This window comes from Bison bison, unplaced genomic scaffold (assembly GCF_000754665.1).
Source record: "Bison bison bison isolate TAMUID 2011002044 unplaced genomic scaffold, Bison_UMD1.0 scf7180017864334, whole genome shotgun sequence".
NCBI lineage: Eukaryota > Metazoa > Chordata > Mammalia > Artiodactyla > Bovidae > Bison > Bison bison.
In genome coordinates this window covers 692,516-711,676 of record NW_011494906.1, presented here as the reverse complement: position 1 = coordinate 711,676, position 19,161 = coordinate 692,516, and the positions used below count along the sequence as shown (strand labels likewise).

The window sequence follows — 19,161 nt, the reverse complement described above, 5'->3', positions numbered from 1 at the left end:
CTACTCAGTAAGGAATCCACCTGCAATGCAGATAGACCCAGGTTCAATCCTTAGGTTGGGAAGATCCCCTGGAGAAGGAAATGGCAACCCACTCCAGTATTCTTGCCTGGAGAGTTCCATGGACAGGAGACCGTCCATGGGGTTGGTTACAGTCCATGGGGTCTCAAAAGAGTCCGACATGATTTAGCAACTATACCATCACCTGACACAGATCTCCTAAATCCCTTAGAGTTTCCTGGGTGACAAGGAGGTAATGTCTTTTGTTCTCACAAAGTGACTATTCATAGGCTTCTGAATAGCTCCAGAAAGGAGGCTGCTCATCAGAAAGACCAAGCAATGATTAGATGCTTGGAACTTTCAGCCACACCCCTCATCCACCAGGGAGGGGAGAGGGGCTAGAGATTGAATTAATTAATAATTGGCTTCCCTGGTGGCTCAGATGGTAAAGAATCTACCTCTAGCACGAGAGACCGGGTTTGATCCCTGGGTTAGGAATATCCCCTGGAGAAGCAAATGACAACCTATTTCAGTATTCTTGCCTGGAGAATCTCACAGACAGAGCAGACTGAAGCAGGCTATAGTCCACGGGGATGCAAAGAATCAGACACAACTGAGTGACTAACACACACATGGTGAAGCCTCCATGTCACTGTTACTCAGTCACTAAGTGGTGTCCGACTCTTTTCAACCCTGACAGACGCCAGGCCCCTCTGTCCTCCACTATCTTCCAGAGTTTGCTCAAATCCATGTCCATTGAGTTGGTGATGCTATCTAACCATCTCATCCTTTGTCACCCCCTTCTACTTTTGCCTTCAATCTTTCCCAGCATCTGAGTCTTTTCCAATGAGTCGGCTCTTTGCATCAGGTGGCCAAAGTAGTGGAAAGTATTCAGCTTCAGAATCAGTCCTTCCAATGAATATTCAGGACTGATTTCCTTTAGAATTGACTGGCTTGATCTCTTTGCAGTCCAAGGGATTCTTGAGTGTCTTCTCCACACCACAGTTCAAAAGCATCCATTCTTTGGCATTCAGCCTTCTTTATGGTCCAATTCTCACATCCGTACAGGACTACTGCAAAAATCATAGCTTTGACTATACAGACCTTTGTCAACAAAGTGATGTCTCTGTTTTTTAATATGCTGTCTAGGTTTGTCATAGCTTTTATGAAAGCCTCCATAAAAGTCCCTAAAACTTGCGGTTCATAGAGCTTCTGGGTTGGTGAACACGTCCATGTGCTGGGAGGGTGGGGCATCCCAGCTCCTTGGATACGGATGCTCCTTTGCTTGGGACCCTCTGGATCTCACCCTTTGAAACTCTTCATCTGGCTCCTCATTTGTATCCTTTACCATATCTTTTATTATATAACTGGTAAATGTAAGTTTTTTCCTGAGTCCTGTGAACTCTTATAGCAAATTATTAAACCTGAGTTGGAGTCATGGGAACCCCCAATTTGTAGTCAAATCAGAGAGAGGTATGGGTAAGCTGGGGACCCCTTACTCGGGACTGGTGTCTGAAAGGTGGGCCATCTTGTGAGACTGAGTCCTTAACTTGTAGGATCTGATATTAATTTCAGGTATATACTTTCAAAACTGAATCACAGGACACCACCAGCTCATGTTGGAGAATTGGTTGGTATGGGGAAAAGAAAAACAAAAACCATAGATTTAATGTCAGAAGTTTTGTAAGTGGAGAATAAAGGAAACAGAACTTTTTCCTTTTTAGGGTGAGAATATTCCAAGCAGAAGAGTAAACACTTGGAATGAGCTTGAGGCCTGTGTGAGGACTAGGAGCATCTCAGCGGCTGGGAGTATGGGCTGCGTGGGGAGGAGTCACAGACAAAAGAGGCAGAATGAAGGAAGCGGATCTGAATGTTAAGGTTATTGGAGGCCATGTGGCTTGCTTTTTAATCTCATGCGGTTATTGCCTAGTTGTTAGCAAGGGATTGATAGCATCAGATCTGTGTTTTGGCAAAAGCCCTTTGGCTGAAGCAGGGTGAATGGAGGGGAGTGGGACCGATTTATACCTTGGCTGGCAAATTATGGCCTGTGGGTCTGTACCACTGTGGATTTTGTACTAAGAATGGATTTTGCATTTTTAAATCAAAAGAAAAATAATATTTTGTGATGCAGGAAAACTATATGCAATTAAAATCTCAGTGAAAAATTCAAGTCAGGTTTTATTGGAACACAGTCATGTTCATTTACGTATGTGGTGTTCACAGATGCTTTTGACCCCAGTGGCAGAGTTGGACAGTTGTGACAGAGACTGTATAATATATAAGAACCTAAAAAATATTCATCAGTTTGCCTCTTGGCTTGTGCACGCATGTGTGCTCAGTCACTTCAGTCGTGTCTGACTTTGCGACCCTATGGATTGTAGCCCACCAGGCTCCTCAGTCCATGGGATTCTCCATGCAAGAGTACTGGAATGGGTTGTCACATCCTCCTCCAGGGGATCTTCCCAACCCAGGGACTGAACCCCTGGTGTCCTGCATTACAGGAAGTTTCTTTACTGCTGAGTCATGGGGGAAGCGTCCTCTTGGCTCACAGAGTCTCATATCTAGCTTCAAGAAAAAAAAAACCCTTTTATTCAGTTATTAAAATATTTATTTATTTGGCTGTGCCAGGTTTTAGTTGCAGCACACCAGATCTTTAGTTGTAATGTGTGGGATCTAGTTCTTTGCCCAGGGATGGAATCTGGCCTCTCTGCTCTGGGAGCATAGAGTGGATTGGGAGCATGGAGTAGCCACTGGACCACTAAGGAAGTCCCTATCTGGCTTTTTATGGAAAAAATTTGCTCACTCCTGAATTAAGGAGTGTTTTTTAAAGGGATTATTTTAACGTTTCAGGTAAGAGTTCTTCATTAGGATAGTGATGGAGGCGGGAGGGGGGAGGGATGGAGAAAATGGAATTTGGGAACTATTCAGGGTGGGGGTGGTGAGTAGACCAACAGTACGGGGAGTGAGAAAGAGGAATCTAAGGCTACTCCCTGATTTCTAGGTTGAGCACTTCGTGAATGGTGGTGCTAGTCGGGTCAGAAATACCAAGAGGGATTTCTGGAGCTGGGAGGCAGGGGAAGTATATGGGCTGGGAGGGACAAGTAAGAACATTTTCCAGAACTATTCTACATGACAGTCTGATTCCTGGGGTTATGCAGTTTGTGTGTGTCACCAAAGACCCTAAGAACAAAGTGCTAATCACTCAGTCGTGTCCGACTCTGTGTGACCCTATGGACTGCAGCCCACCAGGCTCCTCTGTCCATGGAATTCTACAGGCAAGAATACTGGAGTGGGTTGTCATTTCCTTCTCCAGGGCATCTTCCTGACCCAGTGATTGAACCCGAGTCTTCTGCATTGCAGGCAGATTATTTACCGTCTGAGTCACCAGGGAAGCCCCCAAAGCGACAGTCACTCAATCATGTCTGACTCTTTGTGACCCCATGGACTGCAGCCCCATGGACTGCCTGCCAGTCTCCTCTGTCCATGGAATTCTCCAGGCAAGAATACTGGAGTGGGTACCATTCCTTTTTCCAGGGGATCTTCCCAACCGAGGGATCGAACTCAGGTCTCCTGCACAGCAAGCAAATTCTTTGCTGTCTGAGCCACCGGAGACGTCTCGAACTCCATGGAGCCTAGAGGCTAGTGTGGGACACCTGCTGTTCATAAGGTTTCTGTGCTATACAGTGAGCAACTACCTGTTGGAATTTCCAGATGGGTCAGCATCAGTTCTGTAAAATCAGAACCAGTCTCCAAAAAAGGAATCTGAGGATTCCAAAAGCCTGCGGGAGGCCTGGGAGAATGCGATCTTGTCCCTAGATGCCACGTTGCCTCTTATTCAGCTCCAAGTTGTCTGGGGAAGTTGCTCTGCTGGAGAAAGGTAGGTAGGGCCTGCCTCGAAGTAGTATCAGCCAAGTGAGCTGACCCTTTGGGGACCTAGGTTTCCTGCTAAGGGGTGGGGGCAGGCGCTGAGATGGCCAAGACCATCTATTCTGTCTTTTGTCCTGTGGTCCTATTCTCTGTGGAGAAGGCAATGGCAACCCGCTCCAGTACTCTTGCCTGGAAAATCCCATGGACAGAGGAGCCTGGTAGGCTACAGTCCATGGGGTCTGGAAGAGTCGGACACGACTGAGCGACTTCACTTTCACTTTCATGCATTGGAGAAGGAAATGGCAACCCACTCCAGTATTCTTGCCTGGAGAATCCCAGGGGCAGAGGAGCCTGGTGGGCTGCAGTCTATGGGGTCGCACAGAGTCAGACACGACTGAAGGACTTAGCAGCAGCAGCAGCAGCCTTTTCTCTGAGAAGCAGTCCAACCCGGGTTTGAAGTACCTCCTTTTTCTTGGCAGGGCTATTCCTCGGCTATTCCTGCAGATGGCGCTAAAGTGACACGATGGGAACGGAGGGGCGGGGGCCGGCGGGAGGAGAAACGGCCCTAACTCGCCCCCTTCTCTAGGTCTGCTCCAGCCTAGAGGAGGTGGAGTTCACAGAGGCATTCCATTCTTTCCCTGCTTCCTGCTGGGGCACAAAACGCCCTTGTTTCTGGAGCGAGGACTCCCTCAGAGCAGGAAGGGGTGCTGCGTTTGGGCAGGAGAGAGAGGCCATGTCCAGCCAGGGCCGGAGGACTCAAGCCCTTCCCGCCGCCTCCGTCCGTCGTCCCGCAGCGGGAGCTGCAGGAATCCTGCTTCCAAGGCCTTCAGAGCTCAGACCTCATCTCCGGGAAGTCTTCCCGGATTGCACACCTTCCTCCACCCAGGCGTGCCGGGCGCCCCTATTCGTTTCTCCAAGCCCTGTTTCTTCTCCCTTCGCTGGTGGAATGGGACTCCGAACTCTTTTTGAAGCCCAGGCTGGAGGAATGGGGAAAGGTGTGGGGCTGAACGTGGGCTGGATGTCTGGCCTTTCACCTGCGGAGCCGGCTGATGCTGCGATAACACTGCCTGTAGAGGCATTTAGGTGTTTTTCCTACAGCCCATCTCATCCTCTTAAGACTTCTGCAGGATTAATTCCCCTTTCAGAGCTGAGGACACTGGAAATAAGAGACATGCCTGAGGGGAGGGGATAATTTCCTGGTGCTCCAGTGGCTAGGACTCTGCTTCCACTGCAGAGGACCAGGTTAGATCCCTGATCTGCGTGGGCAGGTAGGACCTGTGCCTGGGACAAGGGACACATTGACCTGTGACCTGCCAGCCCCATTCATCATCTGAATACCAGCTTTGACCTCTCCACTCCTGGCCTCCAGTAGAGGTCAGGCCAGTCTGATTCCAACACCCCTGCTCTCCCAACACTGCTTGGCTTCTTCAGGACCTACCCCCTTCCTGGGACCACTGCCTTCGACACAGGGCAGGGCATTTAACCTAAAGGGAGCTCAAGCCTAAGTGGTGGGTGGTGGTCAGGGAGGGACCTTCTCAGAGTCTTGAGCTGACAACCCAGGAAGCTGTGCTGTGGGAAAGGAGGAGGGGCTTTTGTGTCCTATGGTCATTCTCTACAGTGCTGTGTGCCTGCTAGCCTCTGGCCAGCCTGTCCTGTCACCTCTTGAGTGGATTTCCCTGCCCATAGTATTGGAAGCTTCCTTTTCAAAGGGTTCTTGGAGTCCTGCCAGCTGTATATTGGGTGAATCTTCACTCTCTCTCTCTCTGTAAGGGATTAGCCCCACCTAGGACTTCATTTGTCTTGTTGTTCAGTCACTAAGTCGTGTGTGACCTTTGTGACCCCATGGACTGCAGCTCGCCAGGTTTCCCTGTCCTTCACCATCTCTGGGAGTTTGCTCAAATTCATGTCCATTGAGTCAATGATGCCATCCAACCATCTCATCCTCTGTCGCCTTCTTCTCCTCCTGCCCTCAATCTTTCCCAGCATCAGGGTCTTTTCCAAAGAGTTAGCTCTTTGCATCAGGTGGCCAGAGTATTGGAGCTTCAACATCAGCATGAGTCCTTACAATGAATATTCAGGTTTGATTTCCTTTAGGATTGACTGGTTTGATTTCTTTTCTGTCCAAGGGACTCTCAAGAATCATCTCTAGCACCACAGTTTGAAAGCATCAATTCTTTGGCACTCAGCTTTTTTTATGGTCCAACTTTCACATCTGTACATGACTTATTCCTCTAGGTCAGAATTTCTCAGACTTTAACCTGTGTCACAATCACCTGGGCAGCTTATTGAGACATGGCTGGGCTATACCCCTAGAGTTTATGATTCAGTAAATCTGGGGTAACCCCAAGAGCTTATATGTCTAACAAGTTCCTGGGTGATACTGATGCTAGTGGTCAGGACCACTGTGCACTGAAGCGTTAACTCAGCTTTCAATCCAGCGTCTGGGCTGTCTAAACCTCGCACGCTCCAAAGAAAGGTTTGCCTGGCTCCTGGGAGATAGCCCCTAAACCCTTGGAATATCCTGTTTGATAAGAATATTTTTGCTTATCTGGGAGCCAGGGGCCTCTTGGGATAGCCTCTGAAGGGGCTGGAGACTAAGTAACTAAGGTCAGCCATGTGGGTGGTCAGTAGCCTTCATGAAACACCAGACACCAAGACTTGGCTGAACTTCTTGGTTGGCAGTGCTTCATGCAGCTGGAAACTGTGTTTCTGGGGTGGCGACTCATTGTTGCTGGGAGAATTAAGTGCTGTCCCCATGACTCCACTGGGAGAGGTCAGCGGAAGCTGGCAGCTGGTCTCTCCTGGACTCTGCCTGTGCACTTTTATGCTTTGCTGACTTTGCATCCTTTCACGGTAATAATTATAACCACGAAGATAACAGCTTTGCTGAGATCTGTGTCCTAGTGAATGATTGAACCTAACGGTGGTTTTGAGGACGCCGGTGACAACCAGAGAGCCACTGCTCTGCGCTGTGGGATTAACCTTGCTAGGGTTTAGGCTTTGGGGGCCCCCTCACCAGTGAAGTGCCTGAGGGGCATCTTTGTGGAATGCTTTGGGAGGCTGTGAACTGTCTGGAAGCCAGGCAGTTACCCTCAAAGTGTTGCTTTGGGGGTAACCCTGAAAGGTCTTTGTGGGTCACTGGGCCCCAGTCTTCCCATCTGTAAATGGGGCTTTGGAGCATTTCCTTTCTCCCTGGGGTGGGGAGTGATGAGTTCCCCTTACGGCAAAGCTGCTGAAGAATATGCTGGGCTATGGGCAGGGGCAGTTTGTTTCATGGTCCTCCTCCTTCCAGTAGCCAGCTCTGCCCACTACAGCCTTACTCACCTGAGCCGGAAGCTGGGTGCTGGGTTCACAGGTTTCAGTAGACCCAGCCACTTGGTGCTGCTCCTCCTGAGACCACCCTCAGGGCAGTGACCCACTTCTCACGGTCCTTGGACCCTCCCTGCCCCATCCTGTCCTGGCTTACGACCAGGTCCTTAAGGGAGTTCCTTGGCAGTCCAGTGGTTCGGACTCTGGGCTTCCACTGCAGGGGGCACAGGTTCGATCCCTAGTAGGGTAACTAAGATCCTGCAAGCTGCACGGTGTGGCCAGCCGACTGGCGGGGGTGTGAGGGAGGGAACAAAAAGAGCTAACTAACCCAGGGAAGAAGGCCCCTTAGTGGCCGCTGGTTATGTGGCTTTATTCACAGACTCAGCGCTTGCTGAGGTTGGCAGGAAAGAACATCTGGGACCAGGCTGGGCCTGGAGATGAGGGTGGCTGGGAGGCCATGCATGGGTCAGATGGACGAGCACACAGGAGGGAACCTGTGCTGGGCCAGACCAGTGGGGGTTGGGGGCGGAGGCAGGCAGCATGCGGGAGGCCTGGCTAGATCCGAGGGAGCAGATCTACCCAGGTGGTGTCTGTGAGCCAGGGAGGGAGGGTCTGAGGGCTTCTCCAGGGCAGGGTCTGGACAGCAGGCACCCCTGCCCCTCACTCCCAGGGAAATGACTTAGTGGGACAGTCGGGATGAGGGTGCTCCCTCCTCCTGCTGCCTTGGGGCTTGATGGCGACGGGCCACATAGGTCCCCTCTGGTGTCATTGTCCCGCTGATGCTTGGACATTTGCCTTGGGGGTGACCCACACAAGGACACCTTGGAGAGTGTTCGAGGGCCCAGCGGAGTGCGCTGTGCCTGGGGAGGGAGGGGACGCCTGGGAAGCAGGGATACTCCCTTGAGCCAAGCTTTTCTCTCAGTAGTTGGTGTCAGTTCCCTGCTGGCAGGGGGTGCCATCCTCCACTCGATCCAGGCCAGCTCCTGGGGCCAAGGAGGACCGCTTGGTTAAACCTCCTTTCTCCTGGCCGGCTCTACTGGCTCTGCATGGACTTCCTGCCTGAACACAAACAAGGAATCCAAAGTCCGGATACCCCCTCCCAGGCTTTCTTCCTGGTGAAGAGCCTATTCCCACCCAGAAGGGAACACAAGAACCAGTTCCCCGGGTTCCCCAGTTTGGAAAGTTGGTGGGGTCTCCCTGGGTTGTGCAGGAAGGTGACCTAGGGTCCCCGGAAGCCTGGGGGGGCCCCCCTCCCCGAGCAGGGCCCTGGGTCTGAGGTCACCACCCTTGCCCGATTTCTACGGGGGCTGCCGGGGTGGAGGGATGCAGGCGGGAGGGCCATCAGCACTGGCGGGAGGGGGTGCGGTGCACAGAGCCGGGGCGCTTGGGGATCTTGCGCCAGCGACGCTTGTCCCAGCGGCAGAGCAGCAGCAGGCGGAAGGTGTCCCGGAAGGCCTTGTTGCAGAGCGCGTAGCACATGGGGTTGATGGTGCTGTTGACATAGCACAGCCAGTAGCCCAGCTCCCACAGGGTCTCGGGGACACAGTCCTTGCAGAAGGTGGACACCAGCACCATGATGTTGTACGGCGTCCAGGTGAGGATGAAGGCCAGCAGGATAGCGCTCAGGGTCCGAGCCGCCTTCTTCTCCTTGACCAGCGAGAAGGTCTTCCGCTTGGCCAGTTGCTCCTTCCCACGGGGCTTCTGGCCCTTGCCCGCCCGCTCGCGCCCCTTCCGGGTCGGCCTCTTGACCGTATTCGGGGAGCTCCGGGGCGGCTGCTTGGCGGGGGCCTGCGCCTCGGGGTCCACCATGGGCATCTTGATCACCACCTCGGAGCCAGGCTCCTCACCCTCCGAGGAGGTGAGGGACTCCATGGAGCCTTCGTCCTCCTCCTCTTCCTCCTTCCAGCTGTAGGCCTGGAGCAGCCGGGGGGTCCGGCAGCAGCGGCAGCAGCGTCCTGGAGGGGTCTCTGGGGAGCCTTCGGCCCCCGGCTGGGACCGCTCTGAGCTGCTGCTGCTGCCGCCCCCCTTCCCCGGCGTCTCCGAGCCCTGCAGGGCCGCCAGCTCCCGGGCCCGGTTCTCTGTCTCCCGGTAGATGCGCCAGTAGAGGGCGCACATGACCGTGACGGGGAGGTAGAAGGCGGCCATGGCCGTGCCAAAGGTGATGATGGGCTGGGAGAGGAACTGGATGTAGCACTGCCCGGCCAGCACCGTCCGCTCCCCTACCAGGTACTGCCAGAAGAGGATGGCCGGGGCCCAGAGCACGAACGAAACCAGCCAGGCCAGGCCGATCATCAGGGCTGCCCGGCGGGGTGTGCGCTTGGCGCGGTAGCTCAGGGGCCGGGTCACCGAGAAGTAGCGGTCAAAGCTGATGAGCAGCAGGTTCATGACCGAGGCGTTGCTGGCCACATAGTCCAGGGCCAGCCAGAGGTCGCAGGCCAGCGTGCCCAGAGCCCAGTGGCCCATGAGCAGATACGTGGTGTAAAGGTTCATGGAGAAGGTACCGATGATGAGGTCGGCACAGGCCAGGCTCAGCAGGAAGTAGTTGTTGACCGTCTTGAGCTCCGTGTTGACCTTGAAAGAGATGAGCACCAGCAGGTTGCCTGTCACCGTGGCCAGTGACAGGAGGCCCGTGGTGATCCCGATGAAGGCCACTTGCCAGGGACCCTTTCCCGGTGCCAGGACGGTGATGTTGGGGCTGACGGCAGGTGGCGCTGAGGTATTCATGGTGGCTGGGTGGAGTAGGGGAGGCAGCCCCTTCCTCTAATCACAGGACGGGGCTTCCTCAGGGGCCGGTCATCACCTGAAAAGAGAGGACATGCGCTTGGGTTGGGCTGCAGGACGCCTCCCAGAGCCTGGAGTAGAAGGTGTTGGGAGCACAGCCTCTGCCCTCCCAGAGCGGCAACCAGACAGCGTCACACCATCCTCACTGGTGCCCACGCCTGGTCACTTAGAATGCACTTTCCCAGCCACCAATGGATTTACCAGCGGCCTGAGGGGGAGGGGATGGCTTTGGCATCCAGAGATCTGAGTCCCCATTCCAGCTTCACCATTCAGACTCCAAGCCTCAATTTTCTCATCGGGAAATTGCTGCTAATGCTTGTCTAGCTTAACTCATGTGGCAGGAGTGGGGAGACTGGCGTACATGGGACTGCCACATTTTCAAAGCATTTCAGTCAATTTTATTAAAGCTTTCATTTTCTGAGTAGTTACTACATGCCAGACACAGGGCTAAGCGCTTAATTCAATTACCTAATTTAATTGTTGAACATTCCAGACTTCCCTGGTGGCCCAGTGGTTAAGAATCCACCTGCCAATGCAAGGGACATGGGTTCAGTCCCTGGGGGAAGAGGGGCACTAAGCCCACGCACCACAACTAGAGAAGCCTGTGCAGCTGCAGTGAAGACCCAGCAGAGCCAAATATATATATGTATATATATCTAGCATTTGTAGGAGGAAGGTCTCTTATGACCCCCATTTCACAAAGGCAACCGTGGTTCCAGCCGGCTCTATGGCTGGGCCATGGCGACACAGATGGTGTGTGATCAGAACCCACTTCCCTCGCTCACTTTCAGAGTGTGTGAAGATCCAGCAGGATTCTTCCGTGAAACAGGGAGTGTTGAGAAGGCGGGGGGCGGGCAGGGGTCTCCAAAGAAGAGAGAGGGAAAGAGATACAAGCAAAGGGGCGTGGCACATGCGCGCACGCGCAGTTTGGGGCTGGAGCAAACACTTATGAGGGCATCAGGGGAAGTTGAGCCAGGCCCAGACGCTCGCTCGCCTGGTGATGGAAAATCTGGAGTAAAAGCAAGCAGCATAGGCGAGGGCCTCAGCTCCCACATAAGCGGGAGTTTGGTGACAGATGTAGTGTGCGAGGCCACAGCTGAGTGGAGGGCACCAAGGAGAACAGGAAGATCCCCCAGACTGCCTGAAGCTGGAGTCCAGCCCGGGCACTAAGGGTGGGTAGAGAGAAAAGCCATGACTCTTAGCGACCACTGGCCTGGCAGAGGCCCAGCCGCTCAGCCCCGGCCTTGCTGCTGGATGTTCTCGTTCAGTGCTTCAGACATCCTTCTGTTGGTTGAAGAGACTGGGTCTTCTCCTACCTTCAGGGCCGGTATCCTTGGAAAAATTCCAAGGGAGAGACGTTGGGCAGGGACCCAGCAAGCCCTGGTGTTCCTGGGGACCTGGTCTGTGATGAGGAGACTAGAGTCTGTGAGAGGTCACTGGTGAGGGATGCCTTGGTGCTGCGTGGCTAGGGGTGTCTGTGTGACAGCAACTCTCAGGATGAGGAATTCAGAGTGTGACAGAGCAAGACAGGCTGTGGCTGTCAGTGCTCCTGGGTCTGGGACAATTTGCACATGACGGGGCACAAGGGGAAGTCCTGGCTGAAAAACCTGGGCTCTGGAGTCAGACTGTCTGCATTTGAATCCAGGCCATACCATGTGCTGGGTGTGTGGTCTCCTCTAGCGATGCCACTGCTATATGCCTGGGTTTCCTTAGCTGACAAATGGTAATAATGCCTGTCCCTAGCTAATGCTTGCGGAATTATTGCCTGGCTTAAAGAGTAAATGGATGTCAAGTGCTTAGAATAGCCCTGGTCCATGGTTCCCATGAACACAGCGAGGGTAGCAACAAGAGCTCCCTCCTGCCCTGAAGTGTCTGCTTCTTTGATGAAAATTTCTAATACTATGGGGAATTCACTGGTGGTTCAGTGGTTAGGGCTCTGCAGTTCCTCTGCAGGGGGCATAGGTTCAAACCTGATCCCTGGTTGGGGAACTAAGATCCCACATGCCACGTCCCCGCCCCCCCAATTCTATGATAACAGCAACTAACAATAACAATGGTCACTGCTATTAGTTAGCATTCCTTAGGGCCAGTCACTACTCAGAGTACCTATGTTCCTTTTTCACTTAACCTTAACAAGGAATCTATGACCTAGGGATTGTTTTTCTTTCCATTTTATAGATGAAGAAACTAAGGCTGAGAAAAACACAAGAATTTGTACAAGATCACACAGCTAAAGTAGGAACCAGGATTGGAGCCCAAGCAGTAAGTTCCAATGAAACTTTATTTATAAAACTGATGGTCAGGTGGTCCAGTGGCTAAGCTCCATGCTCCCATCGCAGGGGTCTTGGGTTTGATCCCTGGTCAGGGAACTAGATTCCACCTGCCACAGCTAAGACCCTGTAGCTGAATATACTACACTACACTTATTTAGTGTAGCTAAATAAGTAAATAGATAAAAATAAATATAAAACCCCCCTGGTTGTTGGCTTAGGAGCCATAGTTTGCCAATTTGAACTAAAAATATTACACTAAAATATGATTTATCTTGCTTACTGAGCTCTGTTGCAACCTCGTCCCTTAATGGAAGTCAGGCAGGAGGCTGGGATCAGACTGTAGGTGCTTGGGCTTTTCCCTGTGAGGTCACTGGTGGAAACTACCCTTGACAGGTAACCCTGAACTATTGTGATCCCTTTGATCATCTAGACTCAGTGCTGTTTGTGCCCGTTGCAGAAATGGAGCAACTGAGGCCCAGAGCAAAAAGAAAAAGGTATTGTGTAGTCTAAGGTCTCCTGGTTCCCAGACTGGGTGCTGGCGTCCACATCCCAAGCCTGGGTGCCTTGGGGGCAGTTCTGTAGCCTCCAGCGGCTCCCTGGGACAAGACCTGCGAAGACTGAACAGAAGAGGAGCTTACAGGCCCGAGCTTACGGGCCTGTACCCTCCGCAACTGCAGGGGTGTGACCAGGCGCTCTGCCACTGTACTTGGCCCTCACACCGCACCAGGGTTAGGACTAGGTGGGATGAGGGAGGCACTTGCTTTGCCTGCAGAATTTAAGTAGATGCCCCAAACTCAGTCATGAAGGAAGTAACATTTTAACGTGACATTTAAAGAATAGAAATCAATGCAAAACATCCATCATGCACACAATTTTAAACTGAGACAGATCCAACCCTGCATCTGCGCGAACACCTCATCGCCCATGCCTCGCCCTAATCCTGCTGGCCCTGGTTCTGACCAAACTTGATTTACAAAAACAGGCCGCCTGTGGGCTGTAATTTGCTGTTTGATTTTCAAAACTATTACATTACAATATTATTTATCTTGACTAGTGAGGTATTTTTGTACCCACTCCTTGAATTTTGCTCCAAGGCGAGCACCTCACTCGCCTCACCCTAATTCCTGCATTGCTGATCACAGCCCTGGGTTTGAATCTCCACGCTGTCCCTTCCTAGCTGTGTGATCATTAGCAATGACAACCTCTCCTTCCCTGTAGCCCTGCCTCCCTCAGCTGATGGGGATACATGCATGTTCAGTCTTGTCCAACTCTTTGTGACCCCATGGACTGTAGCCAGGCTCCTCTGTCCATGAAATTTTCCAGGCAAGAATACTGGAGTGGCTTGCCATTTCCTCCTCCAGGGGATCTTCCTGGCCTAGGCATCGAACCCGGGTCTCTTGGGTCTCCTGCGCTGGCAGGCAGATTCTCTACCACTGCACCTGCGAAGCCTGCTGATAAGAATGTGCTGTGCTGTGCTCGGTCGCTTCAGTTGTGTCCAATAAGAATAATAGTATCCAAAGTGCTTGGCTCTGAAATGACACTCAGTCAACAGCCTCTGCTATTGTTCCTGACTCCTCATTCTGATCCACTGACTCTCATCTGACTGTCCCCTGCCCTTTCCTCTCCAGATCCTGGCAGAGCCCATCTCTGGTCCCCAGACTGCTCATTTGTCCAGTGGAGGACTGGGACCAGCCTGACATCTGGGGAGATTTTACAGGATCCTAAAACCAGGATTCCAAGATGGCTTGAAAGCACAGGAGAGAATAGCTAAGAACATCCTCACCTATAAAATGGACCAGGTCCTGGAGGGGAGGCTGCCGGGGCTGAAGGCTCACTTAGCTTCTCTCAGCCCCGGACCTGCAGGCTTCAAGGCCACATTCTTTCCTCTTAGCCGACCCTCTGTGCCCCACCTATGAGATGTGAGGGCCTCCCTTCGGGGACAGCTGGGGGAAAGAGAAGGGCAGAGGTTCTGGCAAACTGGATCCTGATTCTTGCCACTGGCTGGACCTTCTGAGCCCTTGGGATGCGGCCCAGGAAGACAGCCATCTGTGACTTTATCTTTCCTCCACAATCAGAAGCGGGGGTCCTCCCCCAGACCCCTCTTGGACTGTAATTTGCTCCAGAGAAGGTTCCTGGAGGCCTGCTCTGGTCCCTGATGTATGACCTTGAGCAGGTTTCCTTAACTCCTTACTGGAGGCAATCTTCAATAAGGCAAAGCCTCTTTAAGGCTACTGGTGGGTCAGCAAGATGATGGCTGAGAAAGAATGTGGCTTCCAGAGACTGTGGGTGATTTCCCTGTGGGGAATTCCCTTGGGCTGAAAGTCTGGGTGCCAGGGTTCAGCAGCAGCTCCAGAATTTCTACAGGGGAAGGACTTAGGGTTAGCCCTCTGGTGAAAGGGGTGTGTGTGTGGTGGAAGCTGTATTGCATAGCATATTCTGTGAAAACATCCATGGGAGTGGGGTGGTTGGTTAGTGGGGATCACAGGGGCTGAGGGGAAGACTCCCCAAGGAAGTCCTTGCATTGCCTTTGCTTCAAGCCCCATCTCTGCTCTTGTCTTGCTGGGTGACCTTGGGTAAGTTCTAGTCCCAACCTGGTATCTTTCTATAGGATGAGTGTTTGTGTGTGAGAGTGTGTGCATTGCTGAGTGAGAATAAGAAACTGGAGTAGGGGTGGGACTTCTCTGGCGGTCCAGCGGTTGAGGCTCTGCACTTCCAAGGCATGGGGCACGGGTGTGATCCTGGTCGGGGAATTAAGATCCCACATGCCTCACAGCACAGCCAAAAATTAAAAAGAAAAGAGAGAAATGATGAGGGTCTTTATGGGGATGGGTTGGGACATCCTCTGAGGGTGTCTGGGATAGAGGAAGGTAGAAAGGAAACAGGAGGCACTTTTCTGCCCAGAACTGTGGCTTCCTGATAAAGGTCTTTGGGAGCTTTTAGTAATATTATCATAGCAACTAATATTTACAGGCTGCTTACTATAAGCAGACATGTCTCTAAGCATTACATAACATGATTTAATTGACCTGTTACAAATTCTTGGGAAATAGGTTCTATTATCTTCAATTGGCAAAAGGACCAATGAGGCTCTAACCTGATAGCTCTTCACTGATGCAGTCAGGATTTGGACTTAGGTGGTCTGCCTGCAGCCTGGTGTGCGGCAGTTCACGGGGTCACCAAGAGTCGGATGTGACTTTGTGACCGAACAACAGTCTGCCTCCAGGGCTAACCGCTTGGGTGCCTACTCCAAATGCTGTGGGGATGGGGGGCTCAATGGCCTCCTTGCCTACTTTGACTAGCTTGGCCAAACCCTGGGTTGAATCAATCAATAGGGATGAATCAGTCCTTCCCTGAGAATCTTGTCTGCCTGTGTGTGTGTGCGTGTATGTGACAGCGTGTGTCATCTATCTGGATGACGTACGATCACAGTGCTACAGGAAGGCGGTGGTCCAGCCGTAGCTCTCTGCTTGGCACACAGCAGTTGCTCAGTAAACATCTGTGGAATAAATCCATGGATGTACACGGAGATCTCCTGATTGACTGTAGGACTTTGAGCATGAGGCTGAGCCTGCAGCAACAGAGGGTGGGTGGAGTGATGGGAGTCTGAACTGGCTCCCGAGTACCGTCCCTCCGCTCTGTCCAGTTCCTGTATCCCTTCACCTGCCAGGTCCCTGCCCCCTCTGTGAGACCTTGCCTGGCTTGAAAGGACTGGAGAAAAATCCTCAGGAGCATCCTCAACTGTCAAATGGACCAGGGAAGCCCTGCCCCAGCTGCTGCAGGGAGGCCAGGGCAGGACCGGGCTGGGACTGTGCCTTCCAGTGTCGGGGAGGAAAATGTCAGCCTGGGCTCAAAGAGTTAAGGGATGAGGTCAGAGCCTTGAGCAGGGCAGGCTAGCCATCGCCCTGGACCAATCCCCAGGGGCCGGGGATCTGGCTGGTAAGAGGAAGGGGGAGGGGAGAGATTGATGGGGAGAGGGATGCTTGAACACTGGGGCTTCCTGAATCTTACCACTGGTCAAGGAGTGCAGAAGGGAAGGCAGAGAATGAGGGGTGCTGGGGGAGAGATTCAGGGGGAGGAGTGAAGCCATCTTGTGATTCTGGAAGTCGGCAGAACCCTGGCTGGAGAGAACGGACGATACAGGGGAGGAGGAGGTACGAGGTCGGGGCCGTGGGGCTGGGTACCTGGGACCTCACACGTGCAGGGAAGGCAGTCCTCTGGCCAGGCCTCCTGACCCATCCGTCGCTTCTGCAGGGGCCTTAACCCCAAACCAGCTTGTCAGAGGTAGCTCTCCCCACCCCAGGGTTAATTTTTCTCTGAAGATAGCTCTTGACCCATTGAAGGTTTACACAGCTTCCACCTCTGATGTCTGGCTTTGGAAAAGAGGGGGTAAACTGATACACTTTATCACCTTTCCAGGCTCAACAGTCACTCCGGGGGAGTGCTGACTACCCCAGGGAAGGGCAGGAGCCATCAGTTAACTGCTCATAAATGCACGGCTGAGCCGGAAGAGGAGCGTCAGCCTTAGAACCAGTGCCAAATACTCTCACTGTTGATGGACCTTAACCAGTTGCCCAACTTTAGCCGGATCATGTCAGAGCCTGGCAGTTAGCAGGCTGGGCCCCAGAGCCCACTCTGCCAGGTGGCATCAGAAGTACCTGGCCTTCATCCTCCTTTCCTCGTGCCCTCTGCTCTACTCCTTGCGCTCCCCTCCCCATTTCCTTTCTTCTCTCTCCCTCCCTCCCCCATCTTTCTAGGCATCACCATGGCATCACAGCAGAACAGAAACCCAGCGAGATGTTCACCCACCTCTCCCCACCCGCCCAGGAGCCCCAGCTCACAGAGCTCGCTGCTCCCTCCACCCCATCATCCTGCTCATGGAGGTGGGAGTTCAAGGCTGTACTGAGGGTGAGGAGAACGCCCCAGCCAGACCCCTTGATATTCCTTCTGTGACCATGAGCATGTCCCTGCCCCTTCCTCAGCCTCAGTCTCTCCATCTGTACAATGGGGAGGTTCCTTTCTAGTCTGACATGACTTCTGCCTACCCTCTTCTTGACCCTCTGGACTCCTCTTTGCACTTGGGGATCCAGTTCTCAGCCCTCCAGGACCCATCCTAGGAGCCCAGAGTCACATCTTCTGCAGCCCCATTTCATCATTTCCTCCCCTGCCTTCCATATCACAGTGGCGATCACAGCTTGCCCAGTGGCTGAGGTCAGGGGGCAGAGAACCAACTGTCATCTGACAGCTCAGTGAGCAGCTGATTACCCAGGGGCAGGAGACTGTCCAGCTGCAGGAGACAGACTGACTCCTTCCGGCCATTTGGGCAGGAGGCCCTGGGTCAGCCTGGGCAGTGCTGCAGGTATGTTTTCTGGGAAGCAGTGACTCTCCACTGGCACTGATAACCCCCCAAGCAGCACCTGTCGGAGTGACCAGATGAAAGCTGCCCACCCCCTCCCCAGATGCCAGCTCAGAAGCTGGCACTCTGCAAGAATCAGAGTGCCTGGCCTCCAGCCCATCCCCACATTGTGAAGTCTGGGGGTCCTGGGATGGGTAACTGGCATGGGTGCCCATTCGTATCAATGCATTACCTGGGTATAGGGCTGTGATCTGCCCTGCGGGAGCCCAAGGTACTACGGACATAGGGAGGGCCCTCTGGGCTCCTGGACACATCAGGACCATGTTCCCTGGCCGGCGTGGCTGTCCACGCGCCCGTGTCCCCCAGGAGCCCTGGAGCTCTTGGCCGGTCTCCTGCTGGTGTCTGGCCCGGCACCCACCTTGGCATCCCGCTTGTCCATCTGGCCAGCAGCCTGGTTCAGTCCATCGTGGAGGGGCTGAAGGTGGATGGGGATGGTGGGAGTCAGGGTTCCCTGAGGGAGGAGAGGAGGAGGTTCTGAGACTGGCACCCCAGTCGGGGGGGCGGTCAACCTCCCAAAAGATTCTGGTGGCAAGGGCTACCTCTTGGTCCCCTGCCCTCCCTACACTGTCTCTGGGGCTTGGGGCTCTGCCTGCTGCATGGCAAGCTGATCCCTTCTGGGCTCCGGGTCCAGAGTTCTAGGGGCTCCCCAGCTCCTTTTCCAGCTGAACCCCAGAAAAACATTAGGTGTATCCACCAGAAGCCAGGAGATGGGGTACTTGGAGCAGCGTTGCAGAGCCTTGGCCTCTAGACCCCTCCCTGGCCCCCTCCTCTCTCTGGGGTCCCTCCTCATTTCCTTCTAGTCCTGGTCCCTGCCTTGCTCGAGGACCCTGCTTCTACTGCCCCCACCTCAGTGGAGCCCCTCCCAAGCCCTCTCAAACATACTCACCATGGGGCTGGAGAGGGGTCTGAAGGGTCCTCAGCCCTGCTGTCTCTCCGGGGGGCTGGCGGCGTCTCCAGGGACCCAAACACCTGGCTCCCGGGGGGAGCTGCGCCCTGTGCTGGCAGCCGGAGAGGCACAGCCGGTGATTGGCATGTCCCACCCCCTGGCACGCCAGCCTTGGGGGGGAGGGAGGAAGAGAAAGAGGGAGGGAAGAAAGAGAGGAAAGGAAGGGAGGGGGAGCTAGAGGGAAGCCTCGGGCAGCGTCCGGGGTTACAGTGGGCCCTGGAGCGTGGCCTCCTTCTCCACTAGGGCACCCAATTCCAGCTCCTACAGGTAGGGTGCAGGACAGGAGGGAGATGAGCCCAGGAAGGCTGAAAGTCCAGAACGGGAGAGAAGGCGGATACAGGGAGACAAACACCCACACCCAAAGCACACAGGCTCGGCTGCACGCGCACACACACACACACACACACACACACACACACACACGAGCTCACACACACACTCTCACAAAGGCACACTTCCCCCACCCAGCCTTAGAGCCCCCAGCCTGCTGTACCAGGCCGGTCGGTGTTCACATGCCTGTTTCCCCAGCACACACGCCCTGCCCCCTTGCACGTGCCCACGCGCCCACCCACCCA

At 53.7% G+C, this 19,161-nt stretch overlaps 1 protein-coding gene across 1 annotated transcript; it reads right to left on the bottom strand.

The window, feature by feature from the left end:
- Positions 1-7,522: 7,522 nt before the first annotated feature.
- On the bottom strand, positions 7,523-19,120 carry CHRM1 (cholinergic receptor, muscarinic 1). Its single transcript, XM_010853969.1, has 3 exons — positions 18,527-19,120; positions 17,999-18,091; positions 7,523-9,973 (listed from the first exon to the last, which is right to left on the bottom strand). The coding sequence occupies exon 3, from the start codon at positions 9,895-9,897 to the stop codon at positions 8,515-8,517; it is 1,383 nt and encodes a 460-aa protein (XP_010852271.1). The 5' UTR covers positions 9,898-9,973; positions 17,999-18,091; positions 18,527-19,120; the 3' UTR covers positions 7,523-8,514.
- Between the last annotated feature and the right edge of the window lie 41 nt (positions 19,121-19,161).